Source organism: Corvus hawaiiensis, chromosome Z, assembly GCF_020740725.1.
Source record: "Corvus hawaiiensis isolate bCorHaw1 chromosome Z, bCorHaw1.pri.cur, whole genome shotgun sequence".
Lineage (NCBI taxonomy): Eukaryota > Metazoa > Chordata > Aves > Passeriformes > Corvidae > Corvus > Corvus hawaiiensis.
This window is the reverse complement of record NC_063255.1, coordinates 38133695-38153878: the sequence shown is the minus strand read 5'-3', so window position 1 is coordinate 38153878 and position 20184 is coordinate 38133695. Positions and strand designations below refer to the sequence as shown.

The window sequence follows — 20184 nt, the reverse complement described above, 5'->3', positions numbered from 1 at the left end:
AAAATATTTCTATTGTAAACTTAAGAGGCAATAAACCTGTCTCTGAAAACATGTAACAGAAATAAAATACAAAGAAAACATGCTTAGTAAACAAGCTGTACTTTGAAAAAAGTAAAATTAATCCATGACCAAAAAATTAGAGGAAACACAAGAGACATGAAAGGTGGGACCAGCTGCAACTACCAAACAAAGCGCTACTTTTGAGCAACATGTTGTTGATCTTCATGAAGTAATGCAGTTGGAAACCCTTCTGGGTGAGAAACACTTTCATCTGACACTTTGGAAATGTGACAGCATGGCCATATGGACCAATTAATCCCCTGCTTAAGATAGCTATTAGCAATTGCATTAATAAATGATACAATTCCTAACAAAATGTTTAATAACTTTACAACAGGCATTTTGAATTTATGCATAGGATCATCTACGCCTTCCAGACAACCCAAACAAGGTGGAGAATTCCATAATGTAAACAAGTATCATGTATTTTAACAAAAGGCAATGTAACAAAATGTTAGTGGCAGAAACACTGCAGGCATTTTTAAGCTTCTGTTATAAAAATTAGTTTCAACTAGTAAATCTAAAAGAGGTACACCAGCCACAGGAAAGGAAGAAGGTTCATGTACCCTACAAAACATTTAAATTTACAGTCAGAGAAAAGGGAAAGAAAAAGCCAACTTTCACAGTTTTGAAATTATTTTCATATTCACAATAGCTGAAGTGCTACTCTGGCGAGTACCGCCTAAATCTTTATGTCTATTTCAGTGGAAATAGTGAACACATTCAACAAAGAGTTGCAGAATCAGGCATCTAGTGTTCATAGCTAGAGAACATAAATTCTATAAATAAAAAGAAATGTTAACAAATTAAAAGTAATACATTGGGGGACCGCATCACTCATCATTCTCTACAACTCCCTGGAAGAAGGGTGTAGTGAGGTGAGGGCAGGTCTCTTCTACTGTGCTGCAGTGAGATCACCAGAGCAAATGGCCTTCAGCTGAGACAGGGGAGATTCAGACTAGATATTAGAAAATAATTTTCACTGTTAGGGTGGTCAGGCATTAGAGTGGGCTGTCCATAGAGGTGGTGGAGTCACCATCCCTGAGGGTGTTTGGATCTGGCACTGGGTGATGAGGTCACTGGTGCAGGGTTACAGTGGTAATGCTGGGTTGATGGTTGGACTAGATGATTTTAAAGGTGTTTTCCAACCTTGACAATTCTATGATTCTGTTATTCTATTTTCTTTCCTAGCATCTGTCTCATAGTTATGAAATGCACACAAACCTGCAAAATTCTGTTTCGGTTTAGCTTAGTACCAAACCCTCAGGAACCTGCAATGACAAAAAAGCCACCACAACAGTAGGGCTGTATCCTCCAGTGCTGGTGCAGCCATCACGCTTCTGTGCTCCTCTTTCACAGAAAATAAGTCATTCATTCTATTACAGCACGCCTACATTACTTACACCTTTTTAGCACTGGCATGGAAACAACTCTTATGGATCTACGCTTACAGGCACATGGGAGTCAAGGCACTGTTCAGCAGTGCTCCCTGACAACCTGCTTTTGGTGCTCAGCAGGGCTCAGCCACCACCACCACCCCACTACACAGCAGTTTTTTCATCTCTTGGTGATTCCTAAGTACCTGCCATGACATTGTGGTACAAATATTTTCCTTGTACTTCTTCCTTCAGAAACATCTTACAGTTTTCCAACTCTCTGGTTAGGACACCCAGGAAAAGCTGGACGCTTAGGCATGAAGCACAAGTGAAAGCACTTTCATGGCCACATAGGAGTATAGTGATTTTATGTCAGTACAGCCCTGGCTAAGCTCTCCTTAAAGGAAGCAGACAACTTGTAAAGAGATCAAATGTTTAGGTAAAAATTTCATAACAGTACCAGGGGTTTAGATAGACAGGCAGACAGACACCACATGAATTTAAGACTCTAGACAATGACCTTCTGTAGTGTTTCTTCTTTACCCCACAAGAGAAAAGGGTAAAATCCAAACAGTCTACTTATAACTTCTATTTACTGTACCTGAGTTTGCTGGTACTTGATAATCCACTTAAGTGGTTTCCAACATAAATCAGAGGCAGAGGAAACAACTGTGATAAAATTAAAAGCACAACTCAGATTATTATGTTTAGAAGTACTTTTGAGAAACTTTACTTGACAGAATTTGGTACGTGTAATATCAGATGTACTTTTAGCAAGAAAGAGGGTTTTTTTAAAGAGGAAAATAATGTAACTATGCTGCTAACTCATATGCAGCTCCCATTTATGTGACTGGTCATGACCACAACTTCCCTGATGTAATTAAAAGAGTTGCAATCTACCACTAATGAGATTTAGAATCCATTTAGAGTAAATGTTAATCAGTTTTATTATAGTTACTATAATCCTCATATTAATACCCATTTTAACATTTAATTTTAGGTATAAAAGTAATATTAGTAACAGTAGCTAAATAAGCAAGTGAAGAGATGGAATAAAAAAATTAATAAACTGTATGCTGTGCTTTTCTACGTACTCTACATATATTCGTATAGCCGGAAATTGCAACATTTTAGATCTAACAAAAAAAATTATGTGAGATACTAGAAAGGAAAGGTAAGTATTTATGAGTAAATTAAACTTTACTTCTATAAAAGAGACTGGCTTGCACAGAAACATATGGTCCATAACACAATACAGAGAAACAATAACAGAACTTCAGAGCCTTAAGAAAATGTATGAGAAGCCATGGATCCCTACAATAATCAGCTGCAATTCAAAGCCATTAATTTTCTTCTGACAGAAAAAATTACAGTATCACAGAATGGGTAAGGTTGGAATTTGTAGAAGATTTAAACCAACCGAAGTAATCAATGGGGACAAAGGCAGTGTGTACGTTTGGTCCCACTCACTATCAGTCAAGAGGGGCTGAAATGGCAGAAGACATAACAGAACCTCTATCCGAATGTGTAATAGTTGCTCTTGTTCCTACACAGGGACACTTCAGGTTTGTGTTTGTCGAAGGCTATGCATTCTTAAAACTTTGTCTGCTGGAAAAGCATACAGAGGAATGGGGTGTTTTATCTATGTTAAAAATTCTGCCTTTTTTTACAGCAAGAGAGAAGAAAGGTGAAATGAAAGCTAACTGATAGTCAACTGAAGTTAACTTTTAAGTGAAAGTCACAGTAAAAGTAAACAGGACTTGTAGTGGTTTGGTCCAAAATACTCATTACTGTTTACTTCTTATAAATCATTATCACCGAGCACAGCACGATAGAAATCCTGATTTGTCTCCCTTCTCTGTAAAATTTACATATCAGGGACAAGATTGGAGCAAGCTGTGGATAGGCAAACAACCTTAGGGACCAAAAAAACACCAGTACCTCAATGAAGCCTAAGGACCAGAAAGACATGAGTACATTGAGCCAGAGAGACATTATGAACTCAACCAGCATGGTGACTACTTTACCCCAACACAGAATAAGTAAATTCAAACCAAATTGTAATTACTACAGGTTTTTTCACTTTCCTTCGAGCCACGCAGTTGGTCGCCACTAAATTTGTACCGGTTTGGCCAAATTTAGAAAGAAAGAAAGCAGGAGTATAAGTAACAATAAATATTCAGCCTGTCAACATAAGTTTGCAAAAATTTTGTAATGCACTGTCTCATCTACAGGTTTTTATTTAGAACATTTTGGTTCATTTAATCTATAGACTGAAAACAGCAGGAATTACATTACCTTTCCTCTGAGATTTGTTCCATTGTAAGGACAAAATTACAACATCCAGCACAACAGCAGAGATCAGTGAATCATTTACTTAAAAAGGGTCAGGAACTTCAAAGCTTCATCACTAAAATAAGCATTTCACTACTTTAAAACTCTAGCTGAAAGCACTGAAGACATAAACCAGTTCAGGAGTGAAAAGTAATGATTATCTTAGTGTCAAAGCAAAAGTTGACAAAAGTATAAGGCGTTGACCTAAGGGTTCCTTAAAAAGTAGGGAAATCAACAATGAGTAATCCAGCTGATTCACTGTGACTAGTTAAACTCAGCACTACAAGCAATATGCAAGTCCTGGGTGCTAAAATGATGACTGCTCCCAGCCTATCCAGTGAAGTCTCCCAAACAACAGATATTATTAGGATAAAGAAAAAGGGTGCTGTATTTTTTTAATGACTTTGTACTTAAGTTAAAGTGAAGACAACAGCAGTTGGACTGGGGAGGATGGAGGGAGGAAACTTCTCAAGGTCTCAATAAGTTGTTTATAAGTCGAACTCAAAGCTACCCACTGGGAAACCTTTCTTATTCTGGAATAAAGAAGGATTGTCCATTTTATGAATGATACCACAGATTTTCCTCCAAGACTTGTACATGTAGAAATGCCAATGATTTCAACATGCATTAAGAATAAGTACGTCTCTGAGACATCCATTGTAAACCTCACACTGATAGTAAGACATGATTCTGCAGTAAGGACGCTGGCCTGAAAAGCTATAATATCTGAGCCCTGCAGCAGGGCTGGGAACTGTGTGTCCTGGAGCAAACATGACCAATACCCTGCAACAAGACATAAACACACAGGCTAATGCATCAAAGACACACTCCAGCAACATTGTATAGATGCAAAAATCTTCAAGGATCATTGCTGTAGTCATTTCACATCCTAGTTCACAAACTGAGGTAAGAGGAGACCCTCTCACATTTGCTCTGTCCTGCCTCTTTAGACCAGACACATTTAAGGTCTGTATGATGCAGCTAGTCACTACCTACAGCATTTTCAAGTGGGCATTATTTTAGCCCCTATGGAACGTAAATCTTATACAGGGAGTCAACCATTGTTTCAGTTTCTCATCTATCATATTATTTTTCTATTATTTTATTACATGCTTCATTCATATTTCTAAGCAGCCTTTCTCCCTTCATGCGTGTTCCAAAGTCTTTCACAAACATAGCTCCCATTGATCCCAGAGAGAGCTATATCCAGAAAAAACACTTCAGGAACATGAAAGAGTTCATCCAGCTGTATGAATGTAAAGCACCCTTCCCATGTGCTGCATAACAAAATGGCACCAGATTTCTCTGCAAAGAGTTTATCTCTACAGCCCAAACACACTAGAACACTGGAGAGAAATTAAAATTATCAAATCCAATTTTAAATGAAACAATGATACAAATAATCTGATTTGGAAAAGAAATGTAAATATTTTTCTTGCCTCCATAAGAAAGAATGGTACTATAAGAAGTAACTCTTTCCTGTTAATACCAGGACATATGTAATCCTTACCTTCACAGGTATACTTTTGTCAAAATCAGGAAAGTGAACAATCTTATTTAGTTTTGACACATACAAGATAAGTATAGTGGCTGCCATCTAAACAAAAAGAAAAAAACGAGAAGTCATGTAAGAGCAAAATTGTAATGTATGAATGAAAAAACTGCTTCAAAGAAAAAATCTTTATATGAATTTGACAAATGCTAGGTTTTATGTATTTCTCTAAAAGAACAGCACAGAATGTGATTAACAAATTGAAATAATTTTACTCTTGTCAATTTTGCCAGCTATTTATTTAAAAGTAAAATACACACTAATACCTTACTATCCTGAAGAAAACTAGTGGCAGTCTGTGAAACAATGCATGCTGAGAAGGAGCTGAGAAAATAAAATAGGACACAATCCCAGAAAAACTGTGAAATTTTTACTCAGAGAGTTTTTGTTTAGTCTGCAGAATCACTCCTAAAGCATTTTTTTGGTAATGCAAGATGGAAGTTGGACATTGATCAGTCTGTTGACAACATGAGGAAGAAACAGTAAAGATGCATACAGAATTAAGGAGAATACCTGAGCAATCATACATCACAGATGTTAATGCTGTCCCCAGGGAGTCAAAAAAAGGGTCAAATTTTCCTAATACAAAAATACAGTAATTGACTATCTATAGAATGAGGTGGAGTCATGTTCTGCAGACTAAATTATACTATATCATATGTACTTCATAAAGTGATCAGCAAAATCTCAGAAGGATCAGTCAACAAAAAAAAATAGAAATGCAATTAAATCTTAGGTTCTGCAAAGAAAAAAGGTGCAAAATCACGTGAATTATTGCCACATTTTCTAGTCTTTCACTGAAACATGATCTGTGGTTCCATGAGCTGTACGGATGTGTAGAACTCTCTCTAGCACCCAACAGCAGAGACACCAGACTTGTGGTACCCTGCTTTCAATTCTTCCTCACTACCCCCTGGTGTGCAACCTTGGCAGAAAGCAAATTCTCTGTAAAATGTATTTGCCTAAATAACATCTGCTTCAAGGCTCAATCTTTATCAGTGATCCCTCTGCAGTGACGCATTCCTCTTTATGGACCCAGTCCACAAGCATTTGCCTCCTAACAACAAAAATAATAAAAAACATTTCTGCTGCAATACTGCAACTTACCCTCGGGCAAATAAAGCAACAAAGAATCAAAATTTTGCACTGGTCCTACTGGAATACTGCTGGGAAATGAGGAGAGATTTATGAGGAAATACACGGTTTGGCTACAAACAGGGGCAGTGTCTCTGCATATAGGCCACAAGTGCTCAAGGACCCTCATAGAATGCATGCACTTGCTAGAACAAAGCTGGACAGTTTTGAAGGCCAGATCTCTTAATTACTGAACTTTACAAGGAGAAATAAATAGCATTCCAGTCTTTTACGTGACTCTCCAGGCAATAATTCTGACTCAAACTCAAAGTTGCCTGTTTTCAATGAAACAAATTATAGATCCTTATAGTGTATCTAATCCAGAAAGCAAGCAGTTCACTATAACTGATTTTGCTCCCTAAAATGTACCTCTATTATCATTAGTTTAATTTACAAAATAATGAATACTTTTATTATGCTTTACTTGTGAACATACCTGTCCAATTCCAAGAAACATTGGTGATGGAAAGCTGAAAAGCATGAACAAATATTTAGTACTGAGGAATGGGAAAAAAAAATTAGGAAAAATAAAAAAGTTAAAGTTTAATACCAAAGTCAACAATTAAACACGAGGATGACTGGCCTGTGCTTTGGAAGAGCTCAGGACTACACCAATTGTAGTAGTAGTATTTTATTTCTGCAGCCCAAATAATACAGCCCATGCACAGTTGATCAGTTCTGAACTGCTAGTTGTTTGTAAGTGAAGGTAACACACTTAGAGAACTCTTAATGCATCATTTCTTATGTAGCCTCACATATACTTCATGCATCCTGAGATGGGATAGTAACTTAAACCTCTTGCACTTGCTCTAACTTGGAAGCTTACCTCTGTAGTCCAAACATACTAGCAATATGTTTTTCTGAAAATCCAATTCTTAGGTAAATTTTGTAGAAATGTCTATTGTCTACTAAACCAGCTACATTCCTACCATAACCCTTCAGTTAGCTTTAGGTGAAAGCGTAGATAGAATCATAGAATAGTTTAGGTTGGAAGGGACCTTTAAAGATCATCTAGTTCCAAACCCCCTACCATGTGCAGGAACACCTTCCACTACTCCAGGTTGCTCAAAGCCCTATCCAGACTGGTTTTGAGCATCTCCAGGGACAGGGAGTCCACAGTCTGTCTGGACAACTTACTCTGGTGCCTTACCACTCCCACAGTAAAGAATTTCTTCCTAATATCAATCTAGACCTGTCCTCTCTCAGCTTAAGGCCATTTCCCTTTGTCCCATCACTACATGGCCTTGTGAAAAGTCCTCCTCAGGCTCTTCACTTTAGGTACTGGAAGGCCACAAAAAGGTCTTCCTGTAATATTCTCCAGGCTGAACAACCTTGTCTCTCTCAGCCTGTCTTCACAGGAGAGGTGCTGCAGTCCTGTGATCAGCTTAGTGGCCTCCTCTGGACTAGTTCCAATAGGTCCATGTCTTCTTTGTTTTGGAGGGCCCAAGACCTGGATGCAGTTTTCCAGGTGGGATCTCACCAGAGCAGAGGGGCAGAATCCCCTCCCTTGACCTGCTGGCCACATTTCTTCTAATGCAACCCGGGTGGTTGGCTTTCTGATCTGCAAGCACACAGTGCTGGTTCATATTCAGCTTTTTGTCCACAAACACCCCCAGGTCTTTCTCCCCATTCTCCCTTCAGACTATATTTGTGCCTGGGATTGGCTCAATCCAGGTGCAGGACCTCATACTTGGCCTTGTTGAAGTTCATGACATTTGCAGAAACTGTTGTACTCCTACTTGGTGTGGTGAGAAACGTACATCTCAAATGAACACAGCTGGGATGGGAACAAAGCATTGGCGAAAGAAACAAACACACTGAATCACAGCAGGAAGGCCATAAGAGCATTACAGTCCTAACATAGAGTTAGGAGCAACCCATAGCAAAAGAGATTCAGGGAAACAGAGGTACCAGGGGCAGGAAAGGCATAAGAAATAACAGGACTTCCATTTATAATCATGTGACACCTAAACTGTCTTGTTTAGTACTTACAGCTACTCCATATAAAGATGGAGATTTCACCCACCTGTATTACACAGGTTTCTCCAGACGTTTGTGATTTGTAGAGGCCTAAATATTTCCAGCAATGCTGTAAGGTCTTCATACAAAACTTAGGCTTATCGATGGACATACTGTCCTTGATTATCTCACACAGATGTGCTAGATGTATGCCAGGGACTTGCAGGGAGCTGCAGTTTGTAGGATAAAACCTACTATAAACCAAAATCTCGACTTGCACCATGTGTAATTTATGAGACATATTAAATACAGCTTCTACACATTCAAATAGCACTGAATGTTAGAAAATGACAGCAAGTTTGGCTTTTAAACTTTTTCATTTTGTTTTTTTCTTTTTCTTATTTTGATTCAAGATGAGCTAAACCACAGCAAAAACAGAGCAAAGATTTTAAGTAAAACATATCAATGGTGAGAAAAATGGCAGTCACAGGACAATCACAGAATCACAGAATATCCTGAGTCAGAAGGGACCCACCCACAAGGATCATCGAAGTCCAACAAGTACAAATTTAGACTGGAAGAGTATGAATTGGAGGTGAATGCTCAAGTTCCTCTAATTCCCACAGCTGCAAGACTAAGAGTAAAACGCAAAGCGTAAGAGGTCTGCAGTTAATGCAGTTGCTTTACACAATGGTAAGAGGATGCTAATGATTCCATATGGGTACTGGCACCATCAAGTCAGAGATGGACTCTTTCAGTGTTTTTATGATTAAGCCATCTTACGAGGTTCACTTTTCATTTCTGGCTACCTCAGAAAAGAAAGGTGCTGGAAGGAAGACACTGTTCGGCAGGAACAGTTAGGGAATACGCTGTTTCTCTCACGGGTGCCTGAGGTAGTGTGATCCCCTGGGAATAGCGAAAAGCCCCCGAGAAAAGACCGGCGTTGTCGGAACTCTGCCTGCCGTCGGGTGGTGCTGGAGAATTGGTACACACTGGGCACATACTGTGTAAATACTGGAGACACCGGCCCGGCTTCCAGCACATTACCCACCAGCGGGCTGCCCGGGATTTGAGCTGCACGGGTGCCGTGGGTGACGACAGCGGGAAGGGGAGCAGGAGCGGGAACGCTTCCCCGCCGGGCAGGGGGCAGCCTGGCACCGCCTGGCACCGCTGTCCCACCACCCGCGGGCGGGGGGACCGGGCCTGCCCCGCCGCCCGCTCTGCCGCCGGCGCTCACCTGTAGGCGCTGAGGAGCGCCTTGTTGACCAGCACGATGAGGAAGGAGCACGTCCCGTAGAAGAGCGCCGAGAGTACCCTGGGCAGTGCCGGGGACGCGGCGGCAGCGTCCGCCTCCTCCCCCGCGGCCTGCCCGGCGCTCATGGCGGCGAAGAGCGGCGGTGAGCAGGGCCGTACCGCGGGCGGCACCAGGACGGCCGTGGGGCCGCCGCTCCTCCTCCTCCTCGCCGGCCCGTCCCCGAGCGGCGGCGGCGGCACCAGATCCCGGGCGCGGCGGCCCCGCGGGCGGGTCTGGAGCGGCGCCTCGCCTCGCCTGCGGGGGGCGCTGCCGCCGCCAGGGCCGGGGCGCCCTGTGAGCGCGGCCTGCGCGGCCCGGCGGCGGGGCGGGCACCGCGCGGAGAGCCCAGCGGGCCGGGCCGCCGCGGCAGCAGCTCCCGAGCTCCTGCCCGGTCCCCGCCAGCACCCGGCACCACCCTGCCGTGGTGTTAAACCAGTCCGGTGGCAAAGCAAGGCCTCTGGTGCTCGCCCGCGGAAGGGAGACGTCTGCAAGTTCCTCAAACTGTAAAAAACTCTCTATGGAATTTGCCTCGGGTGGTTTAACTTGTGTCAGATTTCAAGGGACAGGGAAAATAAACACCTTCAACCTTCTCTTCAACAAGTCGGGTTGTCAGAAACAAGGAAGAGGCTGAGTATTTAATAATTACCAAACGGCACACATTAAACCTGAAAATTAAATCAAGTTTTATTCAAAGCATCTATTAGAATGACAGCACATCAACTCTTCTGCTTTTAACTCATGCCAAACTACAACTTAAATCTTTCAAAGCACTGAACAATTTCTTGTATGTAATCACTTAATAAAACAAAAAGCAGTCTTCCACATCCCGTCTTTGCTTTTTTCACTTGGTATTTTACCCAAAACTTGTCATGATCCAAAACTGCTTCAGCTGTCTGAATTTTGTCTATGGCAAAGTACAATCCAGTGTACTTGTCATACTTAAAAGACCTGAGGAAATATTCTGGCTGACTGAAAAAAAATTTAAAAAAACTCAAACCAAACAACAAAGAAACCTGCCAAAAAACTCACAACCAATCCTAACGAAGTAAGATTCCAGTCTGCAAGAGGTTGGTAATTACAGAGTCTCCTACCCTGTGAAATACTACTCAGGAGCAATTCTGAGTTATGATTGAGAATTACAACAGATGTTATGTTCAGGGCTCATTTTGGGATCAGACTATTCACATGAAACCAGATGAACAGTCAAAAGCATGTAATTTTTTTTAGAAACCCAATACCTACATACCTGAATGAATTACCAGTTTTACATAGGCTAAGAAGCCTAGTATGACTAGTGTTTCCTGTTTTTTTCAGAAGCTGAAGCAGAAGTTAAACCGTATCACTGGTGCAAAATTATTTACATTCAATGAAAGAGACTTTTTTTTTTAATTATTCAATTACTTTTTAGTTAAGTGCATCAACACAAGATTTAAACAAACTGGGTTAATGAGATTTTCAACCACAACAGGTTATCAGAGAACATACTTCAACAGCTGCAGTTTCTGATGTAAAACCATGCTACTTTTCTGGAACAGCTGTAGGCATCTGGTCAGCCTATATCAACTGATCAATAAAACATTTTCCTCCTTTTCAGTTTAAGTGAGAGGGAAAGAGGCTTCCCTTCTCATCTGAATTTCCTGACTTCCAATGAGAGGAAGAAGTTAAAGCAAGCAGGTCAGTAAATACACATTATTAATATCCCCTTAAGCAGTAGCTTAACAACAACAACCACCAACAACAAAACCAACAACAAAACCACACACAAAAAGTCCAATCTGAAAACAAAGTTTTGTTAGCATATTAGGAATCTCTGGCTGCCTTCAAAGCAAAATATGGAAAAAGATCACCATGAGGCAATGCTACTGAAAGTATACAACATTCACAAAGTGACAAGATACCCTGTTAAACATTTTATATCAGCATCTGAATACTAGGCAGCGTTCTGTAACTTCATTTATTTGGGAAATATATAAAATCACACTGTTAACACACTTGTAACTACCTTTGGAAGCCTATTTTCTAATTGTATAGTGAATACTTTTCTGCAGTGTTTAATTTATAGCTGTGCTATGGTTAGTGAACAAAAAATCGGCATGTTATCCTGGAGTAAAGCAGTAAGGTGGCTTTATGCACGGTAAGTATGGAGGCTTCTATTTGCTAATCATTATATAAAAGCAATACTTTAAAACTTAGTGTTTGCTAATAGAAGACCTAGCATAGTTTACTACAAATTCATACCACCCTGTAAATAACCCCTTTGTTAACAAAATCAAGTGCCAAATCACTACAGGGTCCAAAAACACCTGAAAAAATATTACCAATTGTTTACCTTTTTCTAGACTTTGCAAGACTAATCATTTTCAGATAAAACAATGTGCAAAACTTCCCAACTACACATGTTAGGAGTAACAAGTGCTACCAAGAGATTCTGCTGAAATCAAATCAAAAAAACATGAAGCAGCAAAGTCAAGCCTCATACCTTGAGCAGTCACAGTGAAGATATTCCCTGCATGAAGCATTTTCTTTCCCTGTACAAGTTGAGATAACTAACCTTTGCCCTTCACCTTGGAGATGCTAGGTAAAGATATACCGACATTAGAAAAACATGGTTTCATTGCTGTTTAACAATATCCCCAGACCCATCACTTTGCTTAAATAGTCAGATAAATACTTTTTTGTCAGCCTTCTTTGGCCACATGTACCATCCTGCTAATCGTGAACACTTTGCTCAGAAAGTGTTTCCTGTGAAATCTGCTTCAAATAAATGAGTTAACCTTGCAAAATCTAGCTTCCCACGACACATAAATTTGTCAACCCTGCCTTACGCAGTCCCATATTTACAAAATACTTAGAAATTTTACATCTGTCTTCTACCTTATCAAAAGTGCAATTCTCTCACCCCATGTTATGGGGCAACAACATTCTTCATAAATTCTACAGAATAGCAGCCTATTATAAGCAAATAAGGTGCTTAGCTTATGCTTGGGATCTAACTGGTTAAGTAATACCAGAAAGTACATTTTTTATGGGCAGAGACTGCTCCTCCTATCTACTGTCGCAGGGGTGCCACAGCTAAGTTTGCCAGCTCAATGAGTGCCAGTGCACCATGCATGCGTTCACGCTGCTCCTGGAGGCGGCGGTGGCGGGCAGCTGAATGAGCGCTGTTTTTCTCTTCATCATCCTCCTCATCAGACTGAAGATACTCCATTGGGTCCTGCTGTTCCTGATCCGTTTTCTGGATTGCTTTGGTCTTCAAAGCAGGGGCACGCTGCTCTCTAGTCTCCCAGTATCTATAACATCAAATGTGGGGAATACTTGTAAAATACTGACTCGCACACCAACAATTCAAAATGCGCAAAAACCTCCCTAGCACTAGCTTGCATCCAGCTGGGTACTGCATTTGGCTTTATCTTTCAGCCCTGATATAGTAGTATTTAAGCTGTCAGAAACCTCCTTTATTCAGTATTTTAAGTGTAAAGTGCCCAAGTGAACATCTGTGACAGATTTTGTGTCTCCATGGTGTTCTCAGCAGGCATTTCTCCCATGGCATACACAGCCCCTCATAAAAATGCAAATTCAGCAAAACTGTAGCACTAGCTAATAAAGTATTAGCAGGTGTTGATCAAGCAAAGAGAAGTATTTAAGCAGAGAGCAAACACAAAACAAAACAAAGCAAAACAGTAAGAAAAAGATTTCATGAGGAACTGTGTCTTGACGAGGAGTTCATAATTCTTCAAGGATATGCAAAGCTGTGCTGATGTGTACTGGAAGAACATCTAGTTTTGGTTTCTTGGGGTTTTACTATCCTGAAGAATAAATGCTGTGTCAGACCACCCTTTTAAGTATTTTGAGAGAAGTGACACCATGAGGGAACTTACTTTGCTAGCCACTCAGCCACAGCTTTATTGTCAGCCGTCTGCTTCTTACTCAGCCTGTCCGTGAGCTCCTCCCTCTTCAGTCGGGCGTATGGATGTTTGGGACAATGACGGTTTGCATGTGTGAACCTGCTTAAACAGCCTTAAAAAAACACGAAGTGACAATGAAAAATGTGTTACAGAAAGCAGGCAACCAAAGAAAGTGTAACATCTGTGGGATGGAATCCAACCTTCCCATTCACAAAACCCCTAAGTTTCATTGAAAACTGAGTGATCTAGTTGCAGTTCATAACATGCCCCATCATTTTATGCATTAGTGTCCACTGACAGAGAATGTATGCAATACTTAGATACATACTTGCAGAAGAAGTAGGCAGATTCTGCATGGCTCTTCCCTGCCCTAAAAGTTCCACCAAAATTAGACTCCGAAGCTTTCTTTGGTTAAGGACATACATTTCCAGTATTAGTCTGACTCCAGAAAGCAGCAAATTGTTCTCTGATAACTCACCATTCTCTGAGCAGACAAAAGGTTTCTCTCCTGTGTGGAGTCGCTGGTGAGTTTTGAGCTGCCCACTCTGTACAAAGGCTTTCCCACAATCTGGGTAGTCACATAAATAAGGCCTTTCACCTTAAAAATAGTAACAGAAGAGATTTGTGAAAGATAATCAGAAGTGCCATAGGATCCAGTGGTGGTCCCTGGCTTGAAACTTGCATAAGCAAGCTCTCATTTTACCCACTCGGAAACTTACACCTACTTAAAAAGTCCTGGTGTACCTTGAAATGCATGCTCTATGCCACTGGACAATATACTTATCTCCAAAGAGGAGAAAAAGAAACTGTATTTTTCCTTGTCATATTTTCTGATTTAAGACTCTTAGATAGCACTACATAAGCTTTGTCTTGTGAAACTGTGCACCTGTAGAGCAAGAAATATATGAAGTAAATGGACAAGTAATGTAATTCAAGTTGTAACCACAACTTGTAATATCAAGTTGCAATAAATTTTATCCTTACCATAGCCTGAATTAGCGTAAAATATCTGAGGTCAACATTTCTATGAGGTTGTAGAAATATCTCATTAGGAGAAATATCTCACATTTGAGAAAAGTTACAATGATGGAGGCTGCACAAGAAAACTTATACCAGGTTTAACTTTTCTTAGGACAGTCATCAAGGACGATTTCTCCATGCAAAAAGCAACCAGAAGAACAAAGAGAGCAGGTGTCTCCTTCCTCATGCAGATCTGACTGAACACGCTACACAAAGGCATGCCATGCCACCAGCCTCAGGAAGGCAACAAAATGAGGGTGAGTCTGGTCACTAATTCAGAGGAATGACACCAGGGTAAGCTCTACTCAGTTAAGTAGCTCTTACAAGTTCAACACACTGTACGACCAAGTGAAGTAACATCTTTTGACCAAAAAACGTGAGGAAACTGCTGTTTAATATCATTATCTAGATTAGTCATAGTGACTTGAGTCAGAAGGAGATGGTGAGAGCCAAGGCTTTTGTGGGATTTTGTTTGGCTGGTTTTGGGGCAGTGCTGGTGGTTGTGTCTGTATTGTGAGCTACATTTGTTCATATTTTACTGCAAATATGGAGAGCTGTTGAAGAAAAAAATGGATTTGCTCGGTTTAAAGAAACCCCAAACAACATCTTCAGTTCAAGCTCAGCTGAGTATTGAGTGAGTTCATCATATATTTTAACTTAACTGCAACTTTCTTTCTCAATACAGTTCAGTAAATTAGGATGACCACCTCCACCCTAGCAAATGAATTGTAGGTGATGGGGAAGAAACAACTGGGTGGTGATTTTAAGCATGTGAACTCTTCTCTCAATATTTAAGCACACTTCTTAGGATGTCACAGTTCTGAAGTTGCCAGCCACTTCTTAAGTTACTGTAACCTCTTACAGCAAAACTTCAATTGTAATGTGAAAAATACATCAGCAACGAGGAAACAAATCACAAAAAAGAGGCAATCAGGATAAAAAGTGCTTCCAAGCTCAAGTACAAAGCACCAAGCTCAAGACTAGTTCTCTCTCTTATGAAGTAAGCCCGTGACATCAATAGATAAAATGTTTACACAATTTGCCTATACTATTATAGCCCAAATCGCTGCTACACTTCCCCACGACAAACATGGTTACAAAGACTTTGATTGACTAACAAGCACTGGGAGCAAAGTATGATTAATTTAGCAGTTACAATAAAATCATAACAGGTCAAGTTCTTTGGGGTTCCTTTATGCTTGTTTGGGGGGGGGGGGGGGCGGTTAATTCCTTCCCAGGTGCTTCCTAAGTGGCTCACCCCAGCTATTCACACCTTCCTTTTACTTACCGGTGTGAGTTCGTTTATGGGCTTGCAGTGACTTCTCTCGTGGAAAAACCCTGTTGCAAATATTGCAGCGTATCCTGCTGGAAGAGTGCTCTCCTTCACTGATCAGGTCTCGGACGGTGTCTGCTCTTGGACGGCCACGTCTTATTCCATCCTGGGTGTAAATAACGAGGGAACTAAACTCAGGCACTTCCTCCCCCCTGCAGTTTGGCCAATGGGCACAGCATCCCGTAGAGCGACAGCACGACCAAGGATGGTGTTGTGACAGCACAGAGCCACACCAGACTGTGCCCAGCCCATTTCTAACTCACTCCTAAAGGCTGTGCTGTGGCCGGTACAGGAGGAGAGACGACAGGCGTGCTCAGGAACACGGGAAAACTGACAACAGGATCACAGAATGGGTCAGGTTGGAAGGGACCACAGAGGGTCATCTGCTCCAAACTCCCTGCTTAAGCAGAGTCATTCTAGAGCACATGGCACAGGATTGTGTCCAGGCAGTTCTCGAGTATCTCCAGTGAGGGAGACTCCAAAACCTTTCTGGGCAACCTGTGCCAGTGCTCAGTCACCAACGAGGTAAAGAAATTCCTCCTCATATTGAGGTGGAACTTCCCGTGCATCAGTTTCTGACTGCCGCCTTTTTTTCTGTAGCTTTTCACAACCAACCAGAGCCTGGCTCCATCCTCTTGGCAGCCTTGTTAGGTATTTATATACATTAATAAGGTCCCCTCTCCGTCGTCTTTTCTCGAGGCTGAACAGGTCCAGCTCCCTCAGCCCTTCCTCATAAGAGAAGTGCTCCAGTCCCTTAACCATCTTTGTTGTCCTACACTGGACCCACTCCAGGAGCTCCATGTCCCTTGTACCGAGGAGCCCGCAACGGGACAAAGCACTCCAAATGCGAGGAGAGAGATAACAAGGGGGCTTTTCTGATGGCGAGGATGCTTTTTTAAGGGTTTTTTTTTTACTTTTAAAAGGGGGGGAGGACGGGCAGCTGCTCCGTCCCCTGCCTTTCCTCGGGGCGCGCGCGCCGCTGCCGGAAATGACTTCACTTTAAATGCCCGGGCGGAAGCGCGGGAGGGGCGCGCGCCGCGGAGTCACCCTGGAAGCGCGCGGCCGCCCGCCCCCGCCCGCCGCGCACTCACCTTCAGGTGCCGGTGCCGGCCGCCGCTCCCCGGGCTCCCCGCCTGCTCCTCGTCCCCGGCGGGGACTCTGCCCGCTCCCCCGCGGGGCGGTGGGAGGGCTGAGGGGCCGGCGGTGCTGTCGCCGCCGCCGGGGCTGAGGGTCACGTTGTGCGCGTTCTCGCCCCAGCGCCACGGGTAGACCATGAAGTCGCTGAAGCCGGGGCTGGTGGGGACGGGCGGGACGGGCATCGGCTCCTCGCCCCCGCCCCCCCCCGAGGAGGGTTTGATCGGGGTGATTTTGATAACGGAGACCAGGACGCGCTTCGGGGAGTCCTGGCAAAAAATCACCGGGGGGGGGCCCGGCTGGAGCCGCTCCGCCATCGCCGACCCCTCGCGGAGAGCGGCGAAGGGAGTGCGGAGAGAGAGAGAAAAAGGAGGGCGCTCCGCGGCGGCACGGCCCCGGTGTCCGCGCCCGTGTCGCGGGATGGACCGTGCAGCTGCACGGATGTCCCGCGGCCGTCGCCACCTGTCGCCGTCCGGGCCCGCCTCAGCCGCTCATCACTGAGGACGGCGGCTCCCTGTGGTCTCGGTGCCTTGCCCTCCGCCTCCGCGGCCACCCCGAGCTGATCCGCCAAGTCAGCGGCGGCCCCCCGCCATGGCAGCAGTTGGAGCGAAGCAGTCACAGAGTCCCCGCACCTTTCCGAAGCGAAGCCGGCCCCGCTAGTAGCCCCGGTCCCGGCGATACCCGAGCAGGAGCCGCCGCCGCCGCCGCGGTACCTCCGCGCTCGCCGCCCGGGCCGAGCCCCAGGTTTTCCCGCGCTACGTTTCGCGCCCGAGCGCAGCCAATCATCCGGCCCGGCGCGAGTGTCACGGGGAGTCTGTTCCCGCCGGCCAACCGCTGGGCGGGAAAGTCGGCGGCCGCGCCTCTAGGGGCGGGGCCCGAGGGCGAGGCCGTGCGGCTGCTGCCATCCTATTGGGCAGCCGTCGGGCGCACGGCGCCGGGAGAGGCGCTGATTGGGCCGCCGCAGCGGGGGCGGGAGGAGGCAGGGTGGCGCGCCCGGGCAGGTTTGGCGCGCTGTGGCTGTGGGCGGGCTGCGCGGGCCAATCCCGTGGCAGCGCAGCGGAGTTGGCGCGCCCGGCGGGTTAAAGGGGCCGCCTGGCGGTGGGACAGGGGTCGTGGCTTCGCTTCCCTGGGGGGGGGGGGGGGAAGCCCTTCCCTTTCCCCTGCCGGGACCCTGCCCTCAGCGGCCGACAGAACTGGGAGCGAACTTGCCGGCTGGGAGGGTGCCCCCGTGAGCCGCCTCCGCGGGGGTCGTAGGGCGGGTGGGCGCGGTCTGGACGGCGCGGCCGTTATGGCGCTGGCGGGGCCGCCCGGGGAGACGCCCCGTCCAGCAGCGGTGCCCGTGGCAGTAAGGCACCCGTAGCTCTACAGCTACATTCACCCGGCGGTGTGAGAAGGGGGCAGGAGACGTTGTCACGGGCCTCGATTCGGGAATTTTAGGAGTTTCTTAAGGCAGATGGTATTTTATGAGGATGGTGCCAGACTCTGTTCAGTGGTGCCCAGCGTTAGGACGAGGAGCAGTGGCCCTAAACTAAAACACAAGGAGTTTCACCTCAACATGAGGAAGAGCTGCTTTACACTGAGTGTGGTAGAGAACTAAAACACAAGTTTCACCTCAACGTGAGGCTGCTTCAGCCTGAGAACATAACTTGCATTTCTTACATTAGTAGCTAAATTTTGAGGCCAGCACCAGGAGCACAGAGAAGCCATGGAGCTGTAAAAATGGCGAGGTTTTTTTTTCTTCAGATCTATTTTGTTCGCAGTTCGTATGCTGCAGATTGCTGCCTTGTAAGAGTGTTAGCAAACGTCACTGCTGGCAGGAATAGAAAAGTGCAGGGAAGAGCAGGTTTGCAGCATACAACTTATTAACTAATGCCCCTTTGGATAACGGGAAAAGTCTGCCAGGTCTTCCAATGCAGAGGCTATAGTACAGGGCTGCAGTATTCCTTATCCATCCTGAGATCAGCAGCCCTTTCATTATGAATTATAGTTGAGTTTGTCTTGACTGCTCTTTTAAACTAACTAAAAATCCTCAAATTTTTGCTTAGGCATATTCTTGTTTATTGCAACGCTATCCTAGCTTCTCAAAGTCAGTGTTACACGGTAAAGTCCTACCATTACTGTGCCAGGTCAGGCATTGCTTACCAGGCCAGAAAGAAAATGCTGCAGCTTGTAACATTTGTTTCCAAAATGAGCAAATAGGTTTCCACATGCTTGGACCTGACTCCCTTAAAAACCCTTCAGCCCTAAAAATAGTCCATGGTAAACAGTTCTGGTAATCTAATGTTGTTGTAGGGGAGTAGTAATTACACCCAAAACCAAACTGCAAATACTCTTCATCACTTTCCAAAGCTACATGCCTAATGCTTCAGATAGCACGCGTAGCTGCTAAAGAACTCCAGTGATGGATGGAATTAACATTATGAGCTGTCATACAGAACTGTAGATATTGGGAATGGTGCAGTGCATTGTGAGCACCTGAATATCTCCATATTTAACCTATGCTGCCCCAAGGTACACATTCTATTTTGTGATGACATTTGAGGGCCTGGCAGCAGATTAACTTCTTTACATGGATCTTGTAAAGTTTTCTAATGCCAACTGATAGAACTTTTTTAATAGAGGCAACACAAGAGAAGGAAGAAGTTAGTTGATGCCACATCTGATATTTTAACTGTTCAGAACAATGGTCTTTCATGTTGTAATAACAATAACCAGAAAGACGTGAACTTTTCCACCAGATCCTGCCCCTGGAAGAGAAAATGTGCATATAGAATGTACGTGGCCTAAAGGGCTTAAAACACACTGCTTTTCAGTACACAGTCATAAGTATGTGTTAAAGCATTAATGTTTTAGTGTAGAAACAAAGAAAAGTTCTTTCTGAGAGTTGAAGGGCTGAGATAATGAAACACAGTACAACCTACAATCAGATCAAATCCTGCTTATTACAACAAAGAGTACCTTTTATCATACATGACATAAGACAGAAATTGTGAAAGGGTAGAGAGCAAGGATTCAAGAGTAAGCAGGAAAAATAGCTGTGTTCTATCTGGCTAGTTAGACTTAAGATGGAAATGACAATTATG

The 20184-nt window shown here is 43.8% G+C and overlaps 2 protein-coding genes across 3 annotated transcripts in view; both read right to left on the bottom strand.

Moving 5' to 3' along the window:
- SLC35D2 (solute carrier family 35 member D2) overlaps nucleotides 1-9929 on the bottom strand; it is a 48146-nt gene extending 38217 nt beyond the window's left edge. The window contains exons 1-4 of one of the 2 annotated variants that reach the window (XM_048291521.1): nucleotides 9653-9929; nucleotides 6893-6926; nucleotides 5281-5367; nucleotides 2038-2105 (exon numbers count right to left, since the gene is read on the bottom strand). In XM_048291521.1, the coding sequence (XP_048147478.1) occupies nucleotides 2038-2105; nucleotides 5281-5367; nucleotides 6893-6926; nucleotides 9653-9795 (332 nt within the window). In that variant the 5' untranslated portion in view covers nucleotides 9796-9929. The remainder of the gene's footprint in view (nucleotides 1-2037; nucleotides 2106-5280; nucleotides 5368-6892; nucleotides 6927-9652) is intronic. The other variant, XM_048291520.1, reaches the window with a different exon arrangement.
- A 439-nt stretch (nucleotides 9930-10368) lies between these two features.
- ZNF367 (zinc finger protein 367) lies at nucleotides 10369-17918 on the bottom strand. Its single transcript, XM_048292667.1, has 5 exons — nucleotides 17059-17918; nucleotides 15923-16073; nucleotides 14093-14212; nucleotides 13588-13726; nucleotides 10369-12999 (listed from the first exon to the last, which is right to left on the bottom strand). Exons 1-5 carry the CDS (start codon nucleotides 17416-17418, stop codon nucleotides 12759-12761), a joined length of 1011 nt encoding a protein of 336 aa, XP_048148624.1. The 5' UTR covers nucleotides 17419-17918; the 3' UTR covers nucleotides 10369-12758.
- Nucleotides 17919-20184: the final 2266 nt, after the last annotated feature.